Source organism: Drosophila persimilis, unplaced genomic scaffold (assembly GCF_003286085.1).
Source record: "Drosophila persimilis strain 14011-0111.01,24,50 unplaced genomic scaffold, DperRS2 tig00000700-arrow-arrow-pilon, whole genome shotgun sequence".
Classification (NCBI taxonomy): domain Eukaryota; kingdom Metazoa; phylum Arthropoda; class Insecta; order Diptera; family Drosophilidae; genus Drosophila; species Drosophila persimilis.
This window is the reverse complement of record NW_020825340.1, coordinates 1470453-1496553: the sequence shown is the minus strand read 5'-3', so window position 1 is coordinate 1496553 and position 26101 is coordinate 1470453. Positions and strand designations below refer to the sequence as shown.

Below are 26101 nucleotides of genomic sequence, written 5' to 3'. Positions count from 1 at the left end.
AGCCCTGATCATAAATATTTAATTTCGAAAAGGATTCTAAGGATTTTAGGGCACAGGAAGCTTGTGGTATTTCCAAACCTGAAGCTTTGGTTCGTATTTCCCTTCACAACGAAGTGTTCAAGCAGTGCGTGGGTGATACCTGAACCTTTGGTTCGGTTTCCCTTGAAAATGATCCTGCAAGCAGTTGATCTGCTAAACCTGAAGCTTTGGTTCAAGCAGTGCCTCGCTGAGACTTGAGGGCCGCCTTCAAGCAGTGCCTCGCTGAGACTTGAAGGCCGGCTTCAAGCAGTGCCTCGCTGCGACTTGAGGGCCGCCTTCAAGCAGTGCCTCGCTGAAACTTGAGGGCCGGCTTCAAGCAGTGCCTCGCTGAAACTTGACGGCCGCCTTCAAGCAGTGCCTCGCCGAGACTTGGAGGCCTGGTTCAAGCAGTGCTTGGATGAAACCTGAACGTTTGGTTCGCTTTCCCTTGCAAGCATCCAGCAAGCAGCTCGAACTAAGGGATACGTATATTAACGGGTCTATTGACATCTTATCAAGTATCTGTATCTGCCTTACATTATGTACATTCGAGCAGGCGTAGGCGTTGGAGGGGGCGGGGGCAAATGGATATGGAAATGGCATGAATTTCCTTGCAAATAAATTGAGAAATTCTCTGCTGATATGTACTTCGGGCAGGCGTCATTTTCTGGGGGTCAGCAGGGTGCAAACTCAGGCACACACTCGCCGACAAAAGTCAGCACACAAAGGCTGTTGCCTGTCAGCCATTGTCCTCGCAATGCCCAAAAGGTTTTCCCACACAAACACCGAGCAAGTATTGTCCAAGAAAAGTTGTCCAATTGTTTGCATTCAATGCCACTCGTGTGTTGTCGAGTGTATGCACTTCCAGTGACGCACAAGGCCGTAATTTGTTTGGGCTATTTTTAGCCCAATTTTCCCAATTTTGCAACGAAAATAATTCCTTTTAAAATACGTGTCCGTGTCTCTGAAGGCTGGCAATGCTTTGATCTTTTATCAAATATCAGTTTTTTGATTTATTAAGGCAATCCCTTGTTTTGTACCCAAAACTGTTGTTGTCGTTATCTTTATTTGTTCCTACCATTAACCCCGTTTTTTTTTTTTCTGTCAAATAAATACTCCAAAAATAGCCTTAAAAATCTATGAAATTATAGCACTGTCTTTGGATATTTTCCAACGGAATCTTTATAGATATAGGGCCAATAAAACAAACCCATTCGAAGTGGCAGGCGACCTTGTCAGAGGCGTCTGTGGAGTAGACCTTGTAGTGCCATTGTCTGTGGCTTTTGACAACTCTGAAGTTTGGCCTTGACAAAAATATGTGCCAGATCTGGTACAGATCTTGTACATTATTAAGCAGTACTGGAATAGCTGTATCTGTATCTGCATCTGTAGCTAAAGATTATTTAGATTGAAAGAAGAAAAAAAGAAAAACGAAAAACTAGGAATATTTGACGCAATTCGGTTGCGGTATGGGATTTGTTGGGCGACTTGTTGGACATCGACATATGGAGGGCTACTCGCATAATGAATGGCTTTGTTTACGGCCAAATGTATCTGTTGGATTCGCGCGCGCGTCGGCAACGGGAATTCGATGGACAGCCGATTTCAGTTTCCTTTTTGGCTGGGGGATTTTAATGGTATCAATAAAAGAACTGGGCCATGATAAAACGGCGCTCGTTCCTTCGCCCTCGCCCTCGCCTGCTGTTTGTTTATAATTGTTTATACAATTTGCAGACGGAACAACTTTTGAAGATAGCGCCCGCTCTCGCACAATCTATTTCCAGGGGGGTGGTGGGGGGGTGGGCCAGATAGTAGGCCGCAACGCTCGAGGGGGGGTGTAGGGGTGGGGGTGGGGGGCCTTGGAACAAGCACAAACATCCCGAAACCCATACCCCGCACTGGCACTCGCACTCGCACTCGCACTCGCACTCGAATTCATTCACATTCACATTCACTGGCTCACACTCACGAACCGTGAGTGCGGCGAGTGTATGAGTATTTTGCAATTAGATTAGAAAACCCAAAGAGACGTCGCAATACTCGAAAAAACCGAAAAACAGAAACCCGAAACAAGAAAAACAAAAACATTAAATGGCGATTAAAAGTAATTTAGATAAAACACTCCACTCCGCCGCAACGAGCCCCAAGAACAGAACAACAAAATTAGCAATATGTCTTGTTCTTGCTCCGCCATATAGAGAGGGGTAATGGGGGTGGGGGGGGGTGGTCTACGGGCCTGGGCAATGCACTCGGTCTTTGGTGGTGGGGGGAGGGGGAGGCCCAGGACGATCGATAATCGGTTGCCCAATCGAATCGAATGTTTCATGCAGGAACCAAGGATTAATTCATGCGAATGAATTATATATGTGTTCCTTGGCTCCCTAAGTGGAGGACCCGAAAGTGTTTGCCCCTCGAATGCCAAACGAATTAACGTGTAATTGCTGGGCTGTCTATAATTTATGGGATACATGGAGGGGCCGGGCCATCGCAACGCCAGAGACTGATCTTCTTCGGGCCAGAAACCAGGAACCTAGTTGGCCTGGTCCGGAGCGTGGACGGGGATGGGGGCGGGGACGGGGGCGGGGGCCACTGGCTGATAATAGGGCGCCAGTCGCGTCGCGACGCGCTTAACTGATTTAGTTAATTGTATTGTTTTTCAATTAAAGTTCGTATTAATTGAGCAAACAACAGCAGCCACGGCACGGCTGCAGATACGCCTGCCCTGGCCTGACCCCTGGCTACCGCTCCACTACAGCGGCCCCCCCAACCATACTCTTTCCCGATAAGATAAAAACCGTGCAAAGGCGAAAGCCAAAGCCAAACAACGGCCAAAGTTAGCTATGGGCCATGGCTGGAACTGGTACTGATACTGAGATACTGCGATACTGAGATACTGCGATACTGAAGCTGAAGTAGCGACCCCCCCCCGCCCCGCCTCCACGGTTGTTGTTTGCACATTGATAGGATGGGCATAGGCATAGGCCGCGATGTGAAAACATAAGCAAATATTTATGCCCCTTTTTATATGGGCATGGAGCCATCTGTCCCCTCTGTATCGCTGTGTATCTGTATCTGTATCTGTGTATCTGTGTATCTGTGGGCATATTTGCAGGCACTTTCGAGCAGCCTTTTGTGGTGGAAACACTTAATTTGCTTATTTACTGCACACAAATATTAACCCTCAAGCTCAAGAGCTCCAACATCCAACATGTTGTTCTCAAATCCGTGGATAAGCAGACTGGAGGAACGAAGGAATACACGTACCCGTACCCGGACAACACTTGAACCTGATTAATCCTGCAGCAACCTATCAGAGTATTTTTGCAATGAGTGGAATTATCATTATTATTATTATTAAGACTACGATTATACCGTCAAGATAGTCGCCGGAGAAAGCTGGAGATGGGCGATCACTGATGGATTGCCAGTGGCTTGTGATCTCTGGATATAAAGGCATTCATTTTGAATTGGGTAAAGTCATTGGGCTTTCTTGATCAGCGATCCCTGATGGATTCCTTGCTATGATTACTGATCATTGCTGTTGGCGTATATCGATAGCTGATAGCTGTCATATTCGAGCCGATTAGCAGGTCTCAAAGCATGACAGATGACACCTGGATGCAGGATGCATGATATATTGGGGGTATGGGCCTCTTACAGGCCCATGAAAGGCCCAAATTGTGGTGATATTTCGACACCAACGAATACACACGCCTTCTGTGGATGCCCTGAACGATAAATGGGAATCGGCAGGACTCTGCAGCTGATGCAGTGCCGTGCTTCTTACCCGTAGTGCAGGCCTTCAAGTTCTTGCGGGAGTCGGACTCTTCAGGACCTCATCAAGACTGTCTCCGAGGCCTGGCTGCCACGCACTCCTTTCGAGAAGTCCCGGCTCGAGGAGGACACGCCCACTGCGGACAGGACAAGCGCAGGTCCAGGCCCAAGGAAAGTCCCAGAAAGACCGTGCCAGCCCCTCGGCTGTCTTGAGCTCCAGTACACCCAATCCAATCTATTTGGCTGGTCCAGTAGGGTTATTCGGTTATTTTTAGCGTTATCTAGTAGCCTATTTATAGGTCTGTCTGAGCTTGTTTCTATTTCGTCTTCGACAAGCGGAAGTTTGAGGCCTTTGTGGCTGTCAAAATTGGTCACACGTCAAGGAGCAGCCGTTACTCTTCTAAGCGTCGTAGATTTTCCTGTTCCTTGCTCTGGGCAGTGCCTGTTTTGCTTCTCCAATAAGGCCACTGGTCCAGATGTAACCCCACGTATGAAAGAGCCATTGAGGACTATTTCCAGTTCGGATTGCTTTGCAGCTGATTAACAGAATATATAGAATATCGTTTAAAAGATATCTTAAGAGCTCAAACCATTTGGAAATGTTTCATAAAAGTTTTGCCAAAGGCTTCGTTTGGCCCAGAGACTGGTTGGGTCGACAACTCTACGGGAGAGTGGATCGAGTGGAGTGTGAGGTGGATTGGGCGATAGGGGGATAGGGTGATGGGGGGGGCATAGGTATGCCTGGATTGAATCCCAATCGAGTGCGTGGATTGTTTGTGTATTTTGTGCTAGGTGGAATCGGAATCGGAATCGTCATTGGGTGGTGTTTGGGGGGTGTGGGGGGTTCTGTTATAATAACAATAAAAGTGGCTCCGAAATTCGAAATCAATTAACGCAGAGTGCTACTGGGCATGACAAGAGCGTCAATATTTGTCCAAAATAATGACTGACAAATAAACAAAATGAAAATGACACTCACACGCAGTCCGGACGGACTCTCCGCCTCCGCCTCCTCCACCTCCGCCAAGTAGTTGACCCTCAGAGTTACGGAAACCAAAACAAAACAAAATAACCTACAAATTGCATGGGCCGTACTTCTCTCTCTCTATCCCCCCCTCTCTCTCTTTCTCTCTCTGTTTAGTGTTTGTTTAAGCAACTCATTGGATGTCACAAAATGTGTCAATAACCAAAAAGGAAAGTTACGAGTGCATATTGAACACGGCCTCGACGACGACGACGACGACGACTCACCAAAATTCGTTCTGTTGTTTATTTTCCAAGTTTTTTTCGAGCCCCCCCAAAGAAGAGGAAACAAACATAAGCAAAGTTTTTCCAAGAAGTTTTCCGTTTATTTTTTCTGACATGCTAATGTGGTCAGCAGACACTGATAGCCCTGTCGGCCCTCTCGGCCATGTCGGCCCTCTCGGCCCTGTCGGCCCTCTCCCTGTCCCTGTCCCTCTCCCTGTCCCAGCCCTGTGGCCTGCACTTTTCATAGATCAAAAGCGAACAAGATGAATCAATTAAAACCAAATTGTTTGCCTTTAACTAGACTGCAAAATCGTTTAATTTCGAAGGTGATTTATTGATTTATGTTTTTGGTCCTGCTTCACTGCCCATTACCTGGTTGTGTTTGTTTAACAAACACACTGAAGTCACTGAAAGCATTTGAAAGTATTAGATGTCGCATTCAGCCGCATTTGTGGCCCTCGTGTGGAATATTGATAAAGCCAAATAGAACCAGGAACAACTCCAATATTAATGGAATTTCTAAATCAACGGATTTGCATTCCATTCCATTCCGTACCATACCATTCCGTACCATTCCCTGCCATTCCCCACACACTGTACGGACGGGCCCAAGAGCGCAATTCATTCATTCAGGATTAGCTCTTCCTACATTTCCGTGCACGTTCAACAAGCCTCATCATAAATCTTTGGGCATTTTTACTATGCAAAGACCGAAACTGTATTTTGGCCAAAAAGAAATTAGAAGAAGAAGAAAAAAAAAGAACACCCCGGCCCGGCCCGGCCCGGCCCGGACTCTGAGTTATTGCTTACCTGCGACGAGCTGCCGCCTGTCGTCCTGTGTGTCGGCTTCCTGGGTCCTGGGTCCTCTCCCAGTCGAAATTCATTCATAAATTTTAGCACCGCTTTAAGTTTCCATGACAGGGGGGGGACGGAGGGCCAGAGGGACGCGGAGGCACTCGTTTGGGCCATAAAAATGTCGCATTATTTTATGCCGACACACGTGCGAGTTCTGCGAAGGACAGGACACTTCCGGCCTCAAGGAGCGCCCTTCGAAGGATGGCCCGACGGGATCGCAGCCCAGCGCCTTTGTCTTCTCGCATTTGCATGGAAAGTCTTGGGCCTTGGGCCTTGGGACTTACCTTGAACAATATCTTCTCTCGAAAATCATAATAAATCTTACGGATCCCGCCTCTTGCCGGCGGATTGTGCAATCGAAACTGGACCAATTAACCTCACACCTAATTGAGTCGAAGCGAAGGACATGCGAACAAGGGAACTGCTTAATGTTTTCCATGGAATGCACCCAAATGAATATTCAAATTGAATCAATCAAAGCAAGTGTCAAGTAATGTTGTTTTTTTTCGGAATTTTTAATGTTTCCAATCGGCAGGCGGAGGCGGAGGCAATATCCGATGGATGGCATATCCATAGATACACAGATACACAGACACACTCTGAAATGTTTCAGGTCACTGAATTTCCAGCTGCAAGATATCCAAAAAAAAAAAAGAAAAAGAAAATACCAATCCGTCTGTCAATCATCTGAAGCGACGCTCTGATTGCCAAGCAATATAAAATATAACAAATACGAATGCGAATACGAGTGTGAATACGAGTGCGAGTGCGAATACGATGAGTATTCTTGCGTATGCAACAAATTTGCGCACAATTCGCATTTCTCTTGTGATTGATAACAGGAAAAATAGAAAAGATACACAGATACATAGATACACACGTGCATGCAAAATATCTGTGCTTGTATGTGCCATTCCCTGCGCTCAGAAATCTGTAAAATTGAATCATTTCACAGTGACAGCAAAATATGAAATCAGAAATGGAATTACAAAAACTGGCTATGCCACCCCCCCCCCCCCCCCTACCGCCCCTCCACCGTGCAGACGGAACGGAAACGCCGGAAAATTGAATTGTGTCACCCCCAGACCCCGCCAGGGCACCCTCATGTCCTCATGGAGCCCCGGCGGGCATCGTCTGTCAGTGAGTTCTTGAGGTGAAAATGCAATTATTTATTAGCAAAAAATGAATCTAAATCCCCTTTCCCCCCGCCCGGCGCTTGGGCCTGGGCTCTACTGCAGTGCCGTACCGAATCCGTCCGTGTACATGACGCCAATCAAAACATGACGCACACAGCCAGGGCGCAGAGGCAGAGCCGGAGCCAGAGCCAGAGCCGGAGCCAGAGCCAGAGCCCTGTTTTTGGGCTAAGGCCCAACGCACGTAACGATTTGGTCGCTCTGCGGGAACCAGAAAGGGCCGGGAGGCGGGCGGCGGGAGGAGGTCGGGTGATAGCTGACACGGGCACGTATGTAGAATTAGTTTACGAATTGCTGCAGGATACGTGGGGCAACATTTTACAGCAAACCCCCCCCTCCCCACCGCCCTCACGCCCTCTCGAAAAGGGACAGCATAAAGTGGAGAGCGGAGCGCATAAAGGAGCCCCCAAAAGGCACAGTGGGGTACTTGTCAAATAAAGAACTTATCGAGCTAAAGCTATTTTCGGTAAGAAAAAGGCAACGAACCCCCCACCTCCCCTCCATCCACCCCCACCCCCACTTAGGTTCGATAGGAATCTTGGCCAGGTTTGGCTCTTAAGAGGCTTATATCGAGAGGGAACGTGTGCTGGCAGGAAGCTAAAAGGTCGAAATGTATCATTATACACTGCCCCCCCAATAGAGTGGCCCTGGACTTGGAGGGGGGGCGGGTCTTGGCCCTATACTCGCATTTATAATTGCCCAAATGAGGGGCTTGCGCCCACTGTGGCAAGGCCAAGACACAGACAAGAGTGGCCCAAAAGAGAGAAAAAAAAAGGGAAGACAGAAATATCATAGTTGCCTTTGGCAGGCGGGGGAATTGGCTAGGATTTTCGGGGGTCTGGGTGGAGTGAGCAATTTTTGAGAGCTTGCAACGCGGCGTCTGCCGACAAGCGACGCGCAACCTGGAGGCACACAAATTTTTGGCAGCTCTATTAAGCGATGCCGCTCCGGATCCGTATCCGGACCGCACTGGAGCGGCCCCCTCCAGGCCACCTTTTGGGCCTCCCCCTCAAACTTTGTTTTTTTTTTTTCTCCCTCACAGCTCGTTGATTGCGGGCGGGGGAGGGGGGCTTGGTTTTCGGAGACTTTTACAAGAAACTTGCCCATGTGTGCATGTGTGTGTGGATTTTTGAAATGAATATGCATGGGTATGGCGAATGGAGTACGGCGGATTTGTTAGGTCTAGGGGTACGTGGGCGTGGGCGTGGGCGTAGAGCGAAACTCTTGGCAAAAGTAAATTTAAAAGTTTTTATGCGCTACTGTCGGTTTGTCCGTCCGCCTGGGAGATATGAGTGGAGCGCGCACTTTTAGACAAGTTTTCTAGTTCTTTTGGGCTCTGTTTTGTCCCCCCTCCTTCCACCCCTTTCCATCCCCCAACAACGCCTGCAATACCCTAAAATGTGCGATAATTCACATAAGCATTCTTATCATGTGTGTGTGTGGGTGTGTGGGTGGGTGGCAGTGGGCGTGGAAAGTGCTGTTGCTATACCTGTACCTGTAGATTTACCGTTGAGTGTGTATGGGTGTGTGCATGGGTGTGGATGAGTGCGTGTGTATGCGTACTTCCGCCGGAAATGAATCACCACCCGAGCATTTACGCGAGCCGGAGCTCTTTTCCACTCGAAAGCCATTACAGGGATCCAAGGAGAAATGTTAGTGCGAGTGCCCGTTGCCCAAGAACTTATCAATCGCATGAAATTCTAAAGAACTGTGTGCCACATGCCACATTAAACGACTCCCCATAGAGAGCGATAAGATGCGCCTAACAGCTCCCAGAACCCCCATTAAACACGATATGCCATTCATATTTAAAGAATATTTTTGCGGGTTTTCCATATTAAAAATATCACAACTAATTTTATTTATGGATATATTAATGGTTTGTACATATGTACATTTGTACGCTTATACATACATACATATACATACCAGTGATCGTGATGATTATAATTTTTTCTATAATAAAAATTATGAAATACAAATTTTTTTAAAATTTTTATTATTAAAATACGGCAAAATATAACTTTTATTTTTAATTTTTTAAATTTATAAATATATTTGTAAATAAAAAATAAGTAGTTGCAATTTTACTCTCGGCAGTGCCCTTTCTTTAAATAACAATATTAAATTTTATATAAAATTTAAATTAAAAAAATTAAAAAAAAATTCAAAGCAAAAATCGAAGGTTCATTAAATTGTAGCTAGAAAAGGTTGAGAAATTCAAAGAAACATCAAATTGAAGTGCAGATCACAAATATTTATGACTTTCCTTTTAAGAGAATTAATTAAATATTAAATTTTTAATATCAATTTTTAAAATACAAAACCTAGAGCATACATTTATGTATAATATTTATCTTGAGATTGGCGAATGCCATGATTTTCGCAACAAACAAATCGCAAATATTTTCTCGGGGCGCGCAAATCCCATTTGGGGCGATACATCGTATTACTAACATTTTCGCACGTACGCATCCGAAAACCATTTAAATAACGCTCCATCATCTCACCTACGGGCACATACACCTCTCGGAAAGGAGCAAGTTTTACACGGCAGTCAGTCCTTTCTCCAGGCTGCTGCGCTGCCACTGCCGCTGCCGCTGCCACTGCCACCGCCACTGCCGTGTTTCACGGAATCTCTCCTTCGTTCCGCCTCTTTCCATTTTGTCCGTGCGTCCGTCCGTCCGTCTGTCCGTCTGTCCGTCCGTTCGTGGCGTTGATAAATGCACGGAGCATAAAAGTTTGAGCAAACTACTTGAGTTTTTAGGCAAATTTTCGCCTCCAGCCAGAGAGCACGGAATGGAGCGGATGGGGCGGGGACCGCGGGGGGTTGGGGGGTCCGGGCCAACTACTTTCCACTTACCTGGCGGCGTGCCACGCCTCGGTATGCCTCCGCCTCCCCTCCCCACCCCTCACCCATTGTCGACCCTGCACAAATCGGCTGGCCCATTAGAGGCTTGGCAAAAACGCCGCTAAATGCGATGTGAATTATTTAAGGCACGTGTGTTGTGCAGAATGCGGCAAATTCGACAGTGAAATGCATTTATTATTGAAGATATTGTCGGAGACGGCGCCGCCGCTGCCGACGCTGCCGCCACCGTCACGGACGGATCGTGGGCGAGAGAATCCTTTTTGGCCCAGGACACAAGGCAACCAATTATATAGAACACGGATTGGGGGGCATGTGGCATGTGGCATGGCAGGCCGGGGGATATTTTGATAAACGTTTTACAGTTTGAGAACTTTTCTTGTGCTCTCCCTCTCCGCCGTGTGCGGCTGTGGCACGTGATTGGAATTACGCGTGGAGTTAAGCAGAGCCCTGGCCTGGCCTGGCCTGGCCTGGCCCTCAGCCAGAACCCCCCTCGTTCGAGGCAGAGGCAGAGGCAGGCAGAGGTTTATTGGATGAGTTCCGTCAGTGCACAGGGAAAGGGAAAGGAAAACGGGAGCCCGCGTGGGGAGCGCGAAAAATGTTTGCGATTCTGGCAATCGACAAATGTTGCACACATAGTGAAAATTAGCATAATTTAGTTTTCTCCACTGAGGCAGGCGTTCTCGAATCCGTTTCACTGGAGACGAGACGTTCATTATTGCATCAGGATTATTGCATTGGATTACTGATTGAGGCGGGACCATTACAAGTGTTCAATCGGGTCTTAAGGAGATTCTCTAATCTATAACTCTTTTAAAAAGTTACACTTCTGGGATTCATCAGTCGTATGGCAGAATGGCACACAACACCAATAAGTACATCGAAAAGCTGCTTTGTTTCTTCGCCTCGCACACGAGTACGAGCCAAATTTGCAATATTCCGCTCATCCGAAAGTGCTGATTTTGAATGCTAAAACTGAGACACCGCCAGAACCAATGAACGGCTTGCTCATCGGCTTCGATCCAGATTCAAGCCTGCTCCTCCATTCGCACATTAGATTCATGCTTCCAAAACACAAACTCCTGCGGCGAATGGTTTGCCGGGTGCTCCGATCTGCCACCATGCCTTCCCAGCTTTAGATCTGAAATATTATTCCTCCGTTCCCTCAGAAGATTCCGATAACAACCCACTGAAAAAGGACACCAGGACTCCATTCGATTTGCGTGTACACTAAGTGATGTATTTTCGATTGCAGAGTAGTAAAAAAAAAGTGAGAGTGGTTGGTAATGGATTGTATGAGTATTGCTTGCGTAGTGTTGGGGGTGTACTAGTAGTTGTAGTTGATGGTTTTACATCTGGCGATTATTCTTTTTAGACATAGGCTGTCTGTCTGTCTGTGTCTCTCCCGTTTGGCTCCTGGGCTGGGCTCTCAGTCTTGGGTTCAGTTGGCGGCCGGCTCGCCCGTGCCATGGACATGTAGGATCATCTCGAATGGGTCCCACTCCAGGTCGGACTCGTGCTTGACCCGGCGACGGGCGCCGGCAGCTAGGATGGCCTGCGGATGCTGGGGGTGCATGGCCAGCGATGGGTGCACGTGCACCCCCTCGAGGTGGGGCATCTGGTGCTGGACCAGCCCGATGGGCATGTCCTGCGCATGCTCGGCGAGCCCAAGCAGGCCCGGCGGCGGTCGGTAGTGCTGTAGATGCTGTCCCACCTGTTGGTGCTGGTGGTGCTGCTGCTGCTCGCTGACTATCTCCTGGATATGCTCGCGCGTCTGCTCCCGCTCGTCCACCTTCTTCAGCAGGATGTCGCGCATGAAGGACATGCGCTCGAAGTGCTCCCAGTTGGAGCGGAATCCCTGATGCGAGTACTGGGTGTAACGCTCCTTCTGCAGTTCGTCCACGTACCGCTGCTTGATGATCGACCAGCGGGTCTGCATGAGAGCTGAAAAGGTAGGGTGTTTAAAGTCTCTGCAGGATGGCAGATGCTAGCCCTAGGTCGCTCAGAGGTCGCTAAGGCTCAGAGGTGGCATGTCAAGCCTCCAATAAAATGTCCTTGACTCTGGCCAATCGAATGGATAATCCCCTTCCCCTACCTCAACACCGATCTTTCCATCATTATCCCCTCATTATAGTCCCACTTCCGGTTCTCAACTTACTTGGCGTTAGTCCCATTTCGATGGCCGCCTCCTTCCACACGGCCGAGGTGCGGCTCTGGCCCTGGCCCTTTTCGCTCCGCTGCCGCCCGGCCCAGAGCGAGGGACGGGCCTTGATGGCGTCGATGATGCGGCTCCGCATGCTGTTGTGCAGCGAGCTGGGGCGGCCCAGCTTTCGCGGTGGAGCGACCGGGGGCTGCGCTGGAGCGGCAGCGGGGGGCAGGAGCCCAGTGAAGGCGGTGTACGACAGGCCGTGGCCAGGCAGCGGCGGCGGTGGCGCCTGCGCCGGCTGTCCCATCAGGTGGTGCGGCGACTGTGGCACAGGCGAGTGCGGCGGCACGGGGGAGTGCAACCAGCTGAGGCTGCCGCTCGGACGTCCACGTCCATGGGATGCACTGGGCAGCGGCGGCGGCGGCGCTGCAGTCGGCTGTGCTATGGGGGCTGGGTTGGATAGCGCCGGCGGGGAGACGGCCAGTTGGAGCGGCTGGTCGGCGGTTGGGGGCGGATCGGAGGCACTGCCGCTGGCCTGGGCGCCCACGATCTTGGCCACGGTGATGTTGTACATGAAGGACATGGGATCGAAGTGCTCCCACTTGGTGTTGAAGCGCTCCTTGTGCAGGATCTGGCGGTGTACCAGGTTGTGGTAGTGGTACTTCATCTGGCTCCAGATCGACTGGAGCTTAACTGCGGTACGAGATCGGGTGAAAGAGGAAACATATTATTTAATCGATAAGCCAAAAGAGCCATGAGATCGATTAATCGGTTTTTCTATCGATTAAATTCAAAATATTCATTTAATATCGATCTATGATCTCTGCTTTCGTTTTTCGAGTTAAGATTCATTCCCATAATTAAATGGGTGCCTTGAAAGTTCTTATCTTATCGGATGTGGGTTACGGGGGGGCGCTGTACAACTATTTTCGGACAATCTCAAATAATCTTAGAGGAAATGTGCTTCTGTTTGCATTACATCCCGAGTATCAGTCAGAGTTTGTCAATATTTCCCCCAACGCAGGCCCATCCCCATCCCCTTCTCCTCTATTCCCCCGTTCCCCGTTCCGCGTGCCCTGTGTCTATTTTTAGCCCAGGCACCCACACTCTCGTGCAGTCACACACAGCAAAAGACAGCGTCGCGGCGAAGGCAGAGCAAAAAGAAAGAACGAAAGAGAGCAAGAGCGCAACAAGCGGCAAAAATCCGCGCCGGTCTCAGGCGCAGGCGAGAATCGAACGCGAGGCCCTGGTCCAGGGCCATCGAGTGGCCAGCCCTGGCCTGGAGTGGAAAGATAGGTAAACCCAACCCTGCCACCCTGCGGCAACCCGCATCGACTCACCTGTCGGTACATGGCCGCCGAACTGCTCGGCGATCTCCGTCCACATGGGCGACGTGACGCTACGGCACATGTGCAGCTTGTTGTTGGAGTCCCATATCTCCGGGTACTTCTTGATGGCCTTCAGCAGCTGGGCGCGATTCACGAATGGATCCTCTTTGGGCATGTTTGTCGTCCGGGAGGATGCGGATTGTACGGGGGCTCCTACGGAGGCGGCGATGTCTGGGCGGAACGGACGGAGCAACGACGGAGCACAGCACTGCGTCCTTTGACATCAATTATCGGCGAATAACTGAAAGTAGAGTTGCAAAAATATGCGAATTGAAAATGAAAAGGCAAAGCGATTGAGGAAAATAGAGAAAACGAATGACGGAGACGACGACGGCGACGACGACGACGACGACGGCGGCGGCGGTGGCGTCGACGCGCGGCGTATTGGTGTTGCTGTTTCTACCTCTTCTTTTTGTTTTTGTTGTTGTTGTTGTTGTTGTTGGGGCGCAGCGATGGATGCCGAACGAAGAGATTGGAAAGGCAGCGAAAGCGTACACGAGATGAGATACACAAAATGCAGGCGAGAAGAGAGAACAGGCAGAATGTGCAAAAAAAAAGGCAGCGACAGCGGCAGCGGCAGAACACAGGCAGAGCAGAAAAAGCTACAGGCAGAGACGACGACGACGACGACGACAACGACAACGACGTCTGTGTAGGTGCGGGTGCTTTGGCAAAGGGTGTATAGGGGGCGAAGGGACCATAAGACGACAAAGAGCACACAACAAAACAGACAAAAGGAAACAGAAGAGGAGCAGCAGCAGCAGCAGCAACAGCAGCAGCAGCAACAGGGGCAGAGGCAGAGGCAGAGCGCAGCGGCAGAGGTTGTGCCGCAGCGAAGCTCATGGAAGCACCGAAGAGAAGACAGAGAGCTGCAAAAAACCGAAAAACAAGCAAAAAAAGGAAAAGAAAAGAAGGAAAATGAAAGGCGACGATAAACAACAGGCAGCGCAGAGCACTCGCCCTCCGTCCCTCCGTCCCTCCGTCCATCGCTCTTCGGCCGACGGGAAGGTGGCTCTGGAGCCGGGCAGAGAGGCAGTGCCAGAGCGGCATTAGAAGCGCTCTCCGCGACGCAGCAGCAGCGAACATGAAACAAAAGAGCAGCTACGAGTGCAGAGTAAAATGCAGGTCCGCAAACAGAGCGAAATCCACGATGACCGGCCGAGACGAAGCACCGGGCACGGGGGATACACAGATGCAGAGGGGAGTGAGGAGTGGAGAGGAGAGGCGAGGAGACCGATGCCCCGATGCCGATGCCGATGCCGGGTCTCTAAACATCAGGCGGCGACACGCAACCGACCGACCGACCGACCGACCGACCGAACGACAGTCGGCCCGACGGTGGGTGGGTCGTTTCGTCGCTGTCCGTTTTGGGAGCTCTCTGTGAACGAGACTATGCTAGTGTGTGTGTGTGTGTGTGTGTGTGTGTGTGCGTGTACGTGCAATGAACCCGCAACTACTCGCAAAACTGCACAGAATTGCAACACCCTCTCGCTCTCACCCACCTACAATTACACAGTGAGTGAGTGAGTGAGTGAGTGCGAGAGGGACAGAGACGGAAAGTGCATTGGCAGAGGTAGGCGCAGAGCCGTGGAGTGGAGAGGCAGGGGCAGAGGCAGAGCCCAACGCAGTGTTCATTTACTCAATGCCCCAGACCCCGACCCCGATGCAGAGCAGCGACCCACAGAGGCTCCACTGCCCCTCCCCCTCCCGCTCCCCCTCCCGCTCACCAACCAAGGCAGCGAATGAAACTGCAAAACAAACAAGATTCGGCGTAAGGTAGGCGGTAGGGGCACTCGAGTATTTAGTGGGGTGTTCGGCAAACGAATTGTGTGGACAAACGGATGCGTAAGTGGTGGCAAAGACTGGTACACGAGAGATGATAGGAGTTCTATCTCAGAAGGTTGCTCTTCCCGGTTAGCACGGAATGGAAGCTAAACCCTACATATATCTTAATAGAGATGAACCTCTAGTGCAAATGAATGGTAGTAGATGTGCCAAAATGGCAATGAATAGCAGATCAGACGCCCCTAACGATAGTTCCACAGAATGCTGTGGAGAAAGATCAACTCTATTGGTTCAAGGCATGGGGACAGTACCCGTACCCGTATCCGTATCCGTACCCTACCGAATCAACAGAACTGGATCCCAGAGAAGGATATATGTATGCCTAATACTCTCTACAGACTCGTAACAGCTCAATCATCGATCTGCGAGGCATCTGAACTTCATATTTGAGGTCACCGATGGGTCGTACGTGCATTTTGATAGGCATAAATAAATAGATATCGAAGCTGGGAGGAGGCATCGAAGCATCATTCGGCAATCAATTTGATTAGGGAGAGGAGCGGCCGCCAAGCGGGGCTCCATTTGTTGGAATAATTTAGCAATGAATTGGCCCCGGATTAGGGACGGGGGCCCGCCAGGATGAGAGTGTCGTGCCCCTGCTTAATTATTCAACGACAATGACAATTGGCGACTCGCAATGGCGACTCTATCAATCCCGGGGCCGGACCCGTGCCCCCTGTCCATTGGTAATGCGACTGTTAATGTTTTTAATGTTTGTCGTTTTATTGGCTACTGTTTTGGGGGGGCGGATGGGGATGGATGGGGGACGGGTAGAGTATCTGCGTATCTGCGTATCTGCGAGATGTGTAACTATGGGTTCCCCCGTCGCCGGGCCGCATAATGAACGCACACGCACTCTGTTATCGGCCAAAGAGGGGAAGACAGAGAGAGAGGGAGAGAGAGAGAGAGCGGCGTCTTTAATTTTTATGACTGCATAAATGGTCCGCCGTAATTTGCTAGATTAGAATTAATTTGAGGCGCAGCCCAGGCAGGCCAGCCCCGAGATACTTGCGTGGTGTATCTACGCATCTGAGGGACAAACTTCGACAGTAAAAAGTAATGTATCTGTAGATGGATTGAGGCTGCTGGGACGGCCGCACATCAACTGCAGGCGCAGGCCCATGGACCCAGACCCCAGACCCAGAGACGGAGACGGACCCTGCCTGACTCTCGGGCACAGGCACGGGCACGGGCACGGGCACAGGCTCCATCCACATCAATTGTCGTTGTGCGGATCGGCCCGGACTGCGGCAGGGTCTGTGAGGACCGGCACTGAGGCTATCTTCTGCTCTGTCTGCCTGCCTTTGTTGGGTTTTATTTTCATTTATGCTTTTTAAGTGCTTCATTAAAATCGCGTATGGCAACGGCAACGGCAACGGGGCTGAGGCTGAGGCTGAGGCTCAGGCTGTGGCTGGAGCTGGGGCTGGGGCTGCGGCTGGGGGCGGGGAGACCTTTGTCAGCGTCATCATCATGGCACACAAGCAGCAAAGGCAGCAGCAGCAGCAGCAGCAGCAACAACAAAAAGTATCTCGCAGATACATGTCCAAAAAGCAAAGAAAGAAAGCAACATGGAAAAAAGCCAGCGACGACGGTGAAAATAAATAAAAAGAATTAAATCCAAACATGTTTTTTACTCAACTCTCGTCGTGCCTCCACCTCCGACTCCAGCTTCAGCTTCAGCTTCAGCTCCAACTCCGGCTCTGGCTGTGCCTCAAACAACAGCAAAAAAAAAAATACTCAAACCCCAGCCCCAGAGCCAGCCCCAGTGCCAGCCCCAGTGCCAGTGCCAGAGTCAGAGTCGGACCCAGGCCAAGCTCCAAGCTTCAACTCCAACTCCGGTTTCGAGCCTATGCCCCATGTATCTGTATCTCTGCCTCTGCATCTGTATCTGGGCCTGTGTGTGTGTGTGTATCTTCGACTGCGTGGCAATAAGTGTGCCCCGTTCACGAGGCAACGCGAAAAAAAAGACAAAAAGCATTAAGCATCTTGTTGTTGTTTTTTAAGGTGCGCATATAAAGAGGCCTTAACAGCCATCCAGCTATCCAACCAACAGCCCAACCATCCGAACAGCCAGTCAGCCCATTCCCCATTCCCCCATTTCCCCACTCCCCATTCCCCCATTGCCCATTCCCCATTCCCATTTCCCGCATCTAACTGAATCACAGTGGATTAGGTCGATGAAAGACACTGTCAGAAATATATGCAGAGGCTTAGAGGCATGTGTTGCACGGCAGAGATCTCCACGATATAATCTCCATTCGTTCGCAGGAAAAGTGGGGCATTGTTGGTCTTAAATTCGTTCTGTTTCTCTGTTTTGGTATAGTTGCAACTTCTTCAATCCAAAATCGACAATTAAATACATATATTAAATGTTCGGTTTTTAAGTACAAAAAAACATAAAATAAATATAATACATTTATTAAATTTGTGGTAAATATATGTAAATAGAAAAACATCTAAATATTTTTTATTCTGTTTTTACTTTATTTTTTTTATTGTTTTTATTTTATTATTTATGAAATGATGTAAATGAAAATTTATTTAATTTAAATCTTTTATTTATTTTCAGGTAAGAAAAAGGTCCTTTAATCGGAACATAAAATACTTTACAATAAATAAAATACATGGATTTAGTTTGTGGTAAATATTTTTCATCTAAACATAAACAAGATAAATAAATAAAAAAGGAAAAACCTTTTTTTTCATTAATCATGAAAATATAAAATGATGTAAATGAAAATTAATTTAGCTAAAAAATAGAAAAAGTCTTTTAATCGATACATAAAATACTTACAAATAAAAATAGTACTTTTATTCAATTTTTGGTAAATACATTTCATCTAAATAGAAAATAGATTTTTTTTTATGAAAAATATTCAAATCATGAAAATATAACATGATGCAAATGAAAATTAATTAAATTTAAATATGAAAAATATATCTTGTATTTATGAAATATATTGAAATCAAATATTTTCATATTAATGGCAGAATGTAGGTGAAAACATTTTCCTTTCAAAATATCCCTCTCGTGGCTTTTTTGAAATCTGAAGACAAATTGAAGTCAAAGGCAATTGAAAGTTTAAGGCCAAAACGAACCATCGAAATACTTTGATTTTTGATCAAAAAACTCGCGGGCTCAGCCACTGTGCAGCCGCAACGATTGGCAGCGTCAGATATAACAACCACAGAGCCGCAGAGGCACAGCAACAGCAACAGAAACAACGACATCGGCCAGAGAGGATCGCATTTAAGGCGCAGCGGCAGCGAACAGCATCCAAAAAGCAACTCTGCCCCAGCATCGGGCCCCAGGGCATAAGGCATAAGGTATGGGTGGGGTGGAGAGGGGTGGAGAGGGGGGTTTTTGTGGGGAAACAGCGACTTCGCAACTCCTTTTCATCCTCCTGCCATGTGCAAATCACATACAGTAGCAAAAAATTTCGACAGTTATTTACGATTAGCACAAAAGATACGAGACATGACATGCGCTGAATGGAGTCGGAGTCGGAGTTGCAGATGGGGCCCGAGGATGAGGATGTGCCTGTGCCTGTGCCCGTGGATGGGGAGGGGGGGGGGGGGGGGGGGGGGGGGGGACTGATCGGACAGACTTGAACCTGGACCTGGACCTGGAAGACTCTCTACCGCTGCCGCTGTGCCTCTGCCTCTGCCTCTGCGCCCCATCATCTGTTGCAGCTACTGTTCCATTTGGGGTACGTGTTGGCCCAGCGGGTGTCGGGACAGAGATCTCCACATACAGACTATATATGTATGTGTACGGATGGATACATACTAACATGGGGGACAATGGACAATGGACAGAAGGTAGTAGTACACCATTTGTTACGAATATTTCGCCTGGCCTGCCTTTCTCCGCCGTCGCCATCGTCATCGCCGAGACAAGATCAAGAGCTGACCTATTAAAAGAGTAAACTACTTTGGGTACGCTGGTATCTGTATCTGCCATGGAAATCGGCCTTTTCTCTTTGCGTCTATTCGCTGTTCTAAATGGGCCATAAAACGTGAACATCGATGCTCTTGATTGTGCTCAAAATAGTATGTAGTAATATCCATAAATGGGGATCGCTGATGCTGCCGCTGCATCTTTTAGAGGTGTTTCCCCCAAGGGATAGTCCATTAAAAGACCTCAATTAATTTGCGACACGGATAAGCATTATAATGGGATTGGTCCACGATCTGAATGAATCGTACAGTACCCTCTACGGGCACTGCAAGCTCCTCATTCGTCAGGTCCTGTGGTACAGTGTCCCCCATCTGGCAGTCATTAAGAAAAGGCCATTTCCCAGTCGCTTTTCCAGAGTTTACGGAAAGTTTACGACTTTCGACCGCCTTCAAATGTTGAACAGAGAAAAGAGCACCTCTGTTCTGCTCTCCTTCTGTCCTGCTGTGTCCTGCTGTGTCCTGCTGTCCTTCTGTCCTTCGGTGTTCTGTGTTCTGTGGGGCTTCTGCATAATTTAGCTGCGATAATAAGCGGCTACCCAGTGTCCTCCACTCGGAACTGGACTCGGAACTGAATGGAGTCGGGCCTAGGGACGCTGGCTATAGAAAAACTCTTGCAAAAATATACAAAAAAAACAAAAAAAAAAAAGAAAGAAAAAAGAAAACAATTTATCGACTCGTGCGTCCTGTTGCGTGCCCTGCAATTTAATTGCGGTTTTTTTGGGCGTGGCCGGCCGCCTCCTCCTTTGCGTGCATTTTAATGCACTTTATCATTCGCCTGCCCCACGGCCCCCCGGCCCCCCGGCCTCCACGCAGCGGCAGCGGCCCCAACAGCACTTTGTTTTATTATTTATATTTACTATAATTTTCCCGACTGGCGGCCGGCAATAAAACGAAAGAAATAACCAGCCATGGCACAGTCCAGGCCGCCAGTCCAGGCCCAGGCCCAGGCCCAGTCGAGGCACAGGGAGGAGAATGCTGGCTGGTGGCAAATAGAAGCGCAATAATTATAATTAAATACATTTTTACGTGCCATTTTCCCGTTTCGAAGTTCTTCTCTATGCAAATAAATAATTGCACACCTTTTTCCACGACGAGGAAAAGCCCGAAAGCGCACCAGAAATATAAATGAAACAAAGCCCCAGAACAGGCCCAACACAGAAAAAAAAACAAAAATACATTACGAAGGCAATTAATAAAGTCGGAAAGGTTGGGATTGGAGTGCTGATTCTATGAATAAATCATCTGGCCAATGCAATCTCTAATTAAACACATCCACATTCAGTCGGGGCTACCAATTTTCGATGACCAAAAGCGTGTGCATTGGCTATAATTATACTTGGGTTGGAGAGCAGGAACATCCGGCGGTATGTGCCCACATTCCCGTACAGGGCCATGGTCCGGTCCCACAGGGTGTGGAAGACCCCGAAGTAGAGCTCAATGCAGCTGAAGATCGCATCGAACACGTAGCCCATTAGCTGAAGATCCACGGCGTGCATTTCCGTGTTCGGCGTGTTCTTGGCCTCCAGAAAGGACGCTGGCGACATCACGGCTCTCATCTGGCGCGGCGGCTCCTGGTGGAGGTAGCACAGAACCACAACCCTCAGGAGCACGCTCTATCCGACAGTGAACCAGTTCCACGATCAACCGGAGAACAACGCTCCTCCCTTGGAGGCCGGACAGGTGTCGCCCATGGCACAGTTCCGTGAGCTATGCCGCACTCTGAATCGGCAGTATAATCTCAAGTTGTTATTCCACCTGTTTGTGGCTGTGATTCTGGCCGCTATTGGCCCTTGTTTGAGGTCACGATACGTGAACATTTCACACTAATAAAGACCAATAACTTCAAAAAGGGATACTATTTGGTTCAATTATCTGTCCAGGTCTCTGGGGTAGAGCTCCTCTGAGATCTTCCTGTTGGGCAGGTCGACAGCCCTACTGGTTCTTGAAATTCTCTCTTGGGTTAGCCCTGGTCTCGGCTGAGTCGGTCCCAGAGTCCAGCAACGAAATGCACAGTCTTTGGCGAAGAGTCTTGCTTTTCGGCAGGGGCCATGCCCCTTTTTTGGGCAGAAGATCTGCTGGTTTATCGGAAGATCGTTATGCTGACACATTTTTGATATGGAAGTTGATTAATTTCGTCACCTGATGGCACCTACCGATAAGCGCCATTCAAATTAAAATGATTGACACTGAAATTGCCTTAATGAGTCATTAAATACAAATTACACCTAATCGGTGACATTCTCCGTCCGTCTGGCCGTCCCTCCGTCCGTCCGCGTTCTTCGCTTTGCCCCCCCCCCCTTCTGGTTGGGGTAGGGGGACGACTGTACATTGTTTCTGTGCCGTTCCCATGCAGGGAAACGCTCCGTCATTTCTCTCCCCCAAAAGCAACAAACCATCCATTCCTCCGTCCATCCATCCATCCATCCATCCATCCGTCCGTCCGCCCATCCGTCCGTCCGTCCACCTCTTCTTTTTCCGTGTTGCTGTGTTGTGCTTCAAACAAAATTGCGTGCCGTTGCAAGAAGGCAAAACACGCATAATGGATAAATACCAGCAACAGAAACAGCAGCAGCAAAACGAACAAGAAATAAATTCTAATTGCGTGCTTTTGGCATAAAATCAAAATTCGTTATAAAAATGCGAAAAATGGATGCGAAGGAGTGAAGGAGCCGGCAGGGCAGGAGAGAGCCCCAACCCCAGTCCCAGTCCCAGTCCCAGACCCAGCCCCAGCCCCAAATCCGGACCATACCAAAAACAATCACACAAAACGCCAACAGCCAACAGCCACAGAAGATGGAGAAGGCCTGAAATATGCTAACAAAAAGTGAACAACAACAAATTAAACCAAACAAAAAAAACAACAAAAAAAAATATTCCGAAATTTCCGAGCAGACCCAAGCACCGAAGAGATGTTTCCCTTACTTTTGGGGAGATTTTTTGTAGAAAATAAGGAAACTTTTGGTATCTTTTTGATTAATATAATACAAAAAAATATAAAAAAAATAAATAATATAAATAAATAAATATAATAATAAATATAAATATATATAAATAATAAATATATAATAAAATAAAATAAAATAAATAAAAAGTAAATAAAAACTAAATAATAAAATAAAAATATTAAAAATAAAATAAAATTTTGCTTCAAAAATATTGTTATAAAAAATAAGCGCTTAAGCGAAATACGAAAAAAAACCGTTGCGAAAAATGTATCTTTTGATCAGTCATTCTATTGTTTTGTAATTGCATATATTTTTGTTTCAAAATTGTTGTTCTAGAGGCCTTCTACCAGCAAACCATATAGTTGGCAATACAATTAACTGCGAGAACAATGCCAGTACGGGACAAGATAATGGGTTGCCCAGCCCCTAGGGGGGTATCCCTGGAACTATCCTTCAATCCGAGAGCAACATACGTGGTGTCCGAAGTGCACTGCCCCGGCGGAGAGAGTGTATACCGAAAAAAATCAGTTTTAATAAACGTGTCAGGCAACAAAGAGAGGCAGGCTACGGCTACAACGGTAGCAGCTACGTGTCCGTGCAACATTGTGTGCGACTGCATGTGTGTCGGTGTGTGTCGGTGTGTGTGTGTGTGTGTGTGCGTGCATGCAACGCATTAATTATGAATTTAATTCAGCCGGGTCTTTCGGTAGGGCCAGGCAGCAGCAAACGGCACTTTGACAACGGACAGAGGGAACGAACGAACGGACGGATGGAGGGATGGACGGATGGAGGGATGGACACTGGGACGGACACGCAGGCAAGTGGCAAAGTCAACAAATGTGTGCAACGGACACAATTTTCCCAATGCACAAACATGAGGCATGGCCCGCGGGCCAAATGGCTGCTCCACTCCACTCCACTCCACTCCACTCCACGTCCTTCCCTCTTCATCCATTTTTCACTTACTGGTCCCCTCGGTTGGTTGCAACGTCTTTGCCTGGCCTTTGCCACGTTTTTCGTAATTTTTCATTGGAAATATCGCGCTACGCACTTGATTGCAGCATTTAATTAAAGCAGCAGCAACGGCAGCAGCAACGGCAACGGCAACGGCAGCAACCTCAAGAAGTTCCACAGAGCAACAGCCACATCCTGGGGCAACAACAGAGCATAATAAAGGAGGAGGCAGGCCTCGCAGGTCGGCGTCGAGGCTTTTGATACACTTTCAGAGGGATCTTTCATCTGATACGATATGGTATCTATATGCTCTCTGGAATCCTCTGATGGTTAAAGGATCTGTTCTCCAGATCGGGAATATATGTGTGCATATGGTGATGGGGGGGTCCCCCCAGTGAGTGGGACTACCTTTTGGAAGGGTATCTCCGCATGTTGCCGAGATATTTATGCGCAACACTTGACAGATTTATTTATGTGAGGTTATGCTCGTGTGTGTTCCCCTGCCCACCCCTCTACCCTACGGCCACTGATTGGCAAAGATGGAAAGGATGGAGAGGCAGTGGGGTTGTGGCCGAAGGGGGGGGGGCCGAAGGAGAGGAGAGGCCAGCGGAAGATAGAAAAGCACTCTTTGAAGAGAATTTATTAATTATACAAAAAACAAAACCCACCTTTAAGACAAGGAAATTGCACTTTATTTTCTATCTTTTGGAGGTACGAATCAGATACAGATACAGATACAGATACAGGCACTGTTCGAGCAACGATTGGGAATTATAGAAGACTCTTGTCATGGACGAGTGCAGCGAGAGATTACCCCAGTTTCCCCATAAACTCGTCCTCGTATATTTCTAACACCCAATCCGATGGCCGTAGCGCGAAGCCGGAGACGGAGCCGGAGACGGAGACGGAGGCCGTGATATGCCATAAATCAATTTATATTTTCCAACGCTCGGTCTTCTTCTTGTTGGCAACTTAAACTTTTAATTAAAATAGAATGGAATGGAATGGTATGGAATGGAATCGAATGGAGGCACCGAAATGCTATGCTATGCCCGTTCGATGCGTGGATAGCGACAATTTCTCAAAAAGATTTTTTTAGTTTCGAAAATAGCTGAAAATTCTATGCCTAGTGGCTGGTGGCATGGTGGCATGGTGGCATGGTGGCTGGTGCCTAGTGCCTGGTGTTTCGGATACAACATAATTATATTGGAAGCTGCCCCATAAATCAAAGGCATTGTGTCGGCACTGCCACTGGCACTGCAACTGCAGGGAGAGTGGGAGTGGGAATGGGAATAGGAATAGGAATAGGAATCGAATCGAATGGGAATCGTAGGCGTAGCGGCGGTGGCAGCGGCGGTGGCGGCGGCGGCGGCAGTGGAACGGGTATATATTTGGAACTGCAACTGCAACCGATGCAGCAGCCGCAGAAAGATGGAGGCAACATTTGGCAGCATGTGGCAAGTACGCGGACTGCGAACGCGACCGGCGAGCGGCGAACGACGAACGCTTCGTTGCAACTTGTAGCTGCAGAGATGAAAATGAAGATGATTTATGTTGCAGTTTGTCTCTCCCTCTCCCTCTCCGCCGCCCCCCCCCCCCCCCCCCCCCCCTCTCCCGCTCTCCATCTATGGGTCTCTGACTGTCTGTCGACAGCATGTGCTGCATGCAACTGGGCCAGAGGCAGTGGCAGTGGCACACAGGCACTGCCTGGGAGTGGGTCTGAGTGGCAGGCAAACGCATTTTAACCCAGCTGCAGCATTGCTGCGGTCGACAGCACAATAAATTGAAACAATATTTATTTTCGATTCGCTGCCAACATATTTATTACAGCAGCCAAACAGCAACAAAAACATCACAGAACTCAAATTTTAATTAATTGAAAATTAAAACTACAGGTTACAGGTTTTTCTGTTTCACTGCCATCAAAGGCTGTGTGCCAAAAGCATTTCAACAATTATTTCACAGATTCATTTATGATTTTAATTTATACCCAGGGAAAACTAATCGATTTGGGAGGGAAAGAAAAACATATAAAGCCCACAGATGGTCCTCCAAAAAAAAAGAGGAAGACCCTGCCGCAGAGCACCAACATCTTCTATGATATTTCGTCCATTTAGAACGAGTTTTAGTTTTCATAAGCAAAAATCTGCAAAATGGAGGGGAATATTCCCCAGCGTTTGGTTTATTTTAAAAGAGGATTAGTGCAGGTTTCTAGCGAGCCAAGGGGATTGGGTTCTTAAGGCCTTTTAAGGCACAGACTTTGAGGTACAAATTGGATCAAGAATCATATTTCTTGTAGGAGAAAATATTGAAGGAAAACCAATGGGTTTTAATGGGTTTTTGGATCCAATTTGGTTTGGAAAGTAATATCGAGGCAAAAGTATATGGAAATGGGTTTACAAATCGGGATTCTAACTTCTGGAATGGACCGCAAAAATGTAAATCTCGTTGGAGCAAGTTTATTGATATTCAGGAAGACTATACTAAATAACAAAATGTATTTCAAACCCTAGAATTGTGCTTTTCCTATCGAATCGTCAAATTTAATTAGGAATTTTTCAGGGAAAATCTATTTAGATCAAGTATTTGCATGGTTATGTCCAAAATTTAAATTTATCGTTTGGTTTAAGGACTCTCCGAAGGTGGGAAAGAAACAGAGTTGCGTGTACCCATGGGCTTTCCCGGCGAGTACCGATGGACTTTCCTTGCAACATTTCCATGGTTAAATATTCCTAAATTTCAGGGCCTTTTTGGTCGGGGTTTAGGGAATGCATTTCTCGGCTTACATCCGATTTCTTGGGCCCTCTCTTATGTCTTGACTTGAAATGGTTATCTACAATTTCATTTAATAAGAAGGCACACATTTGAAGCTCTGCCAGATCCCGATTTGAATTGGACATTTTCTT

The 26101-nt window shown here is 48.0% G+C and overlaps 2 protein-coding genes across 2 annotated transcripts in view; one reads left to right on the top strand and one right to left on the bottom strand.

Moving 5' to 3' along the window:
- Positions 1-26101, top strand: part of LOC6598986 (ubiquitin-conjugating enzyme E2 D2) — a 174360-nt gene that overhangs the window by 34656 nt on the left and 113603 nt on the right. The window lies entirely within an intron of this gene.
- On the bottom strand, positions 11171-13725 carry LOC6598866 (cleavage and polyadenylation specificity factor subunit 6). The gene is made up of 3 exons (XM_002024003.2): positions 13444-13725; positions 12116-12796; positions 11171-11901 (listed from the first exon to the last, which is right to left on the bottom strand). Exons 1-3 carry the CDS (start codon positions 13604-13606, stop codon positions 11399-11401), a joined length of 1347 nt encoding a protein of 448 aa, XP_002024039.1. The 5' UTR covers positions 13607-13725; the 3' UTR covers positions 11171-11398.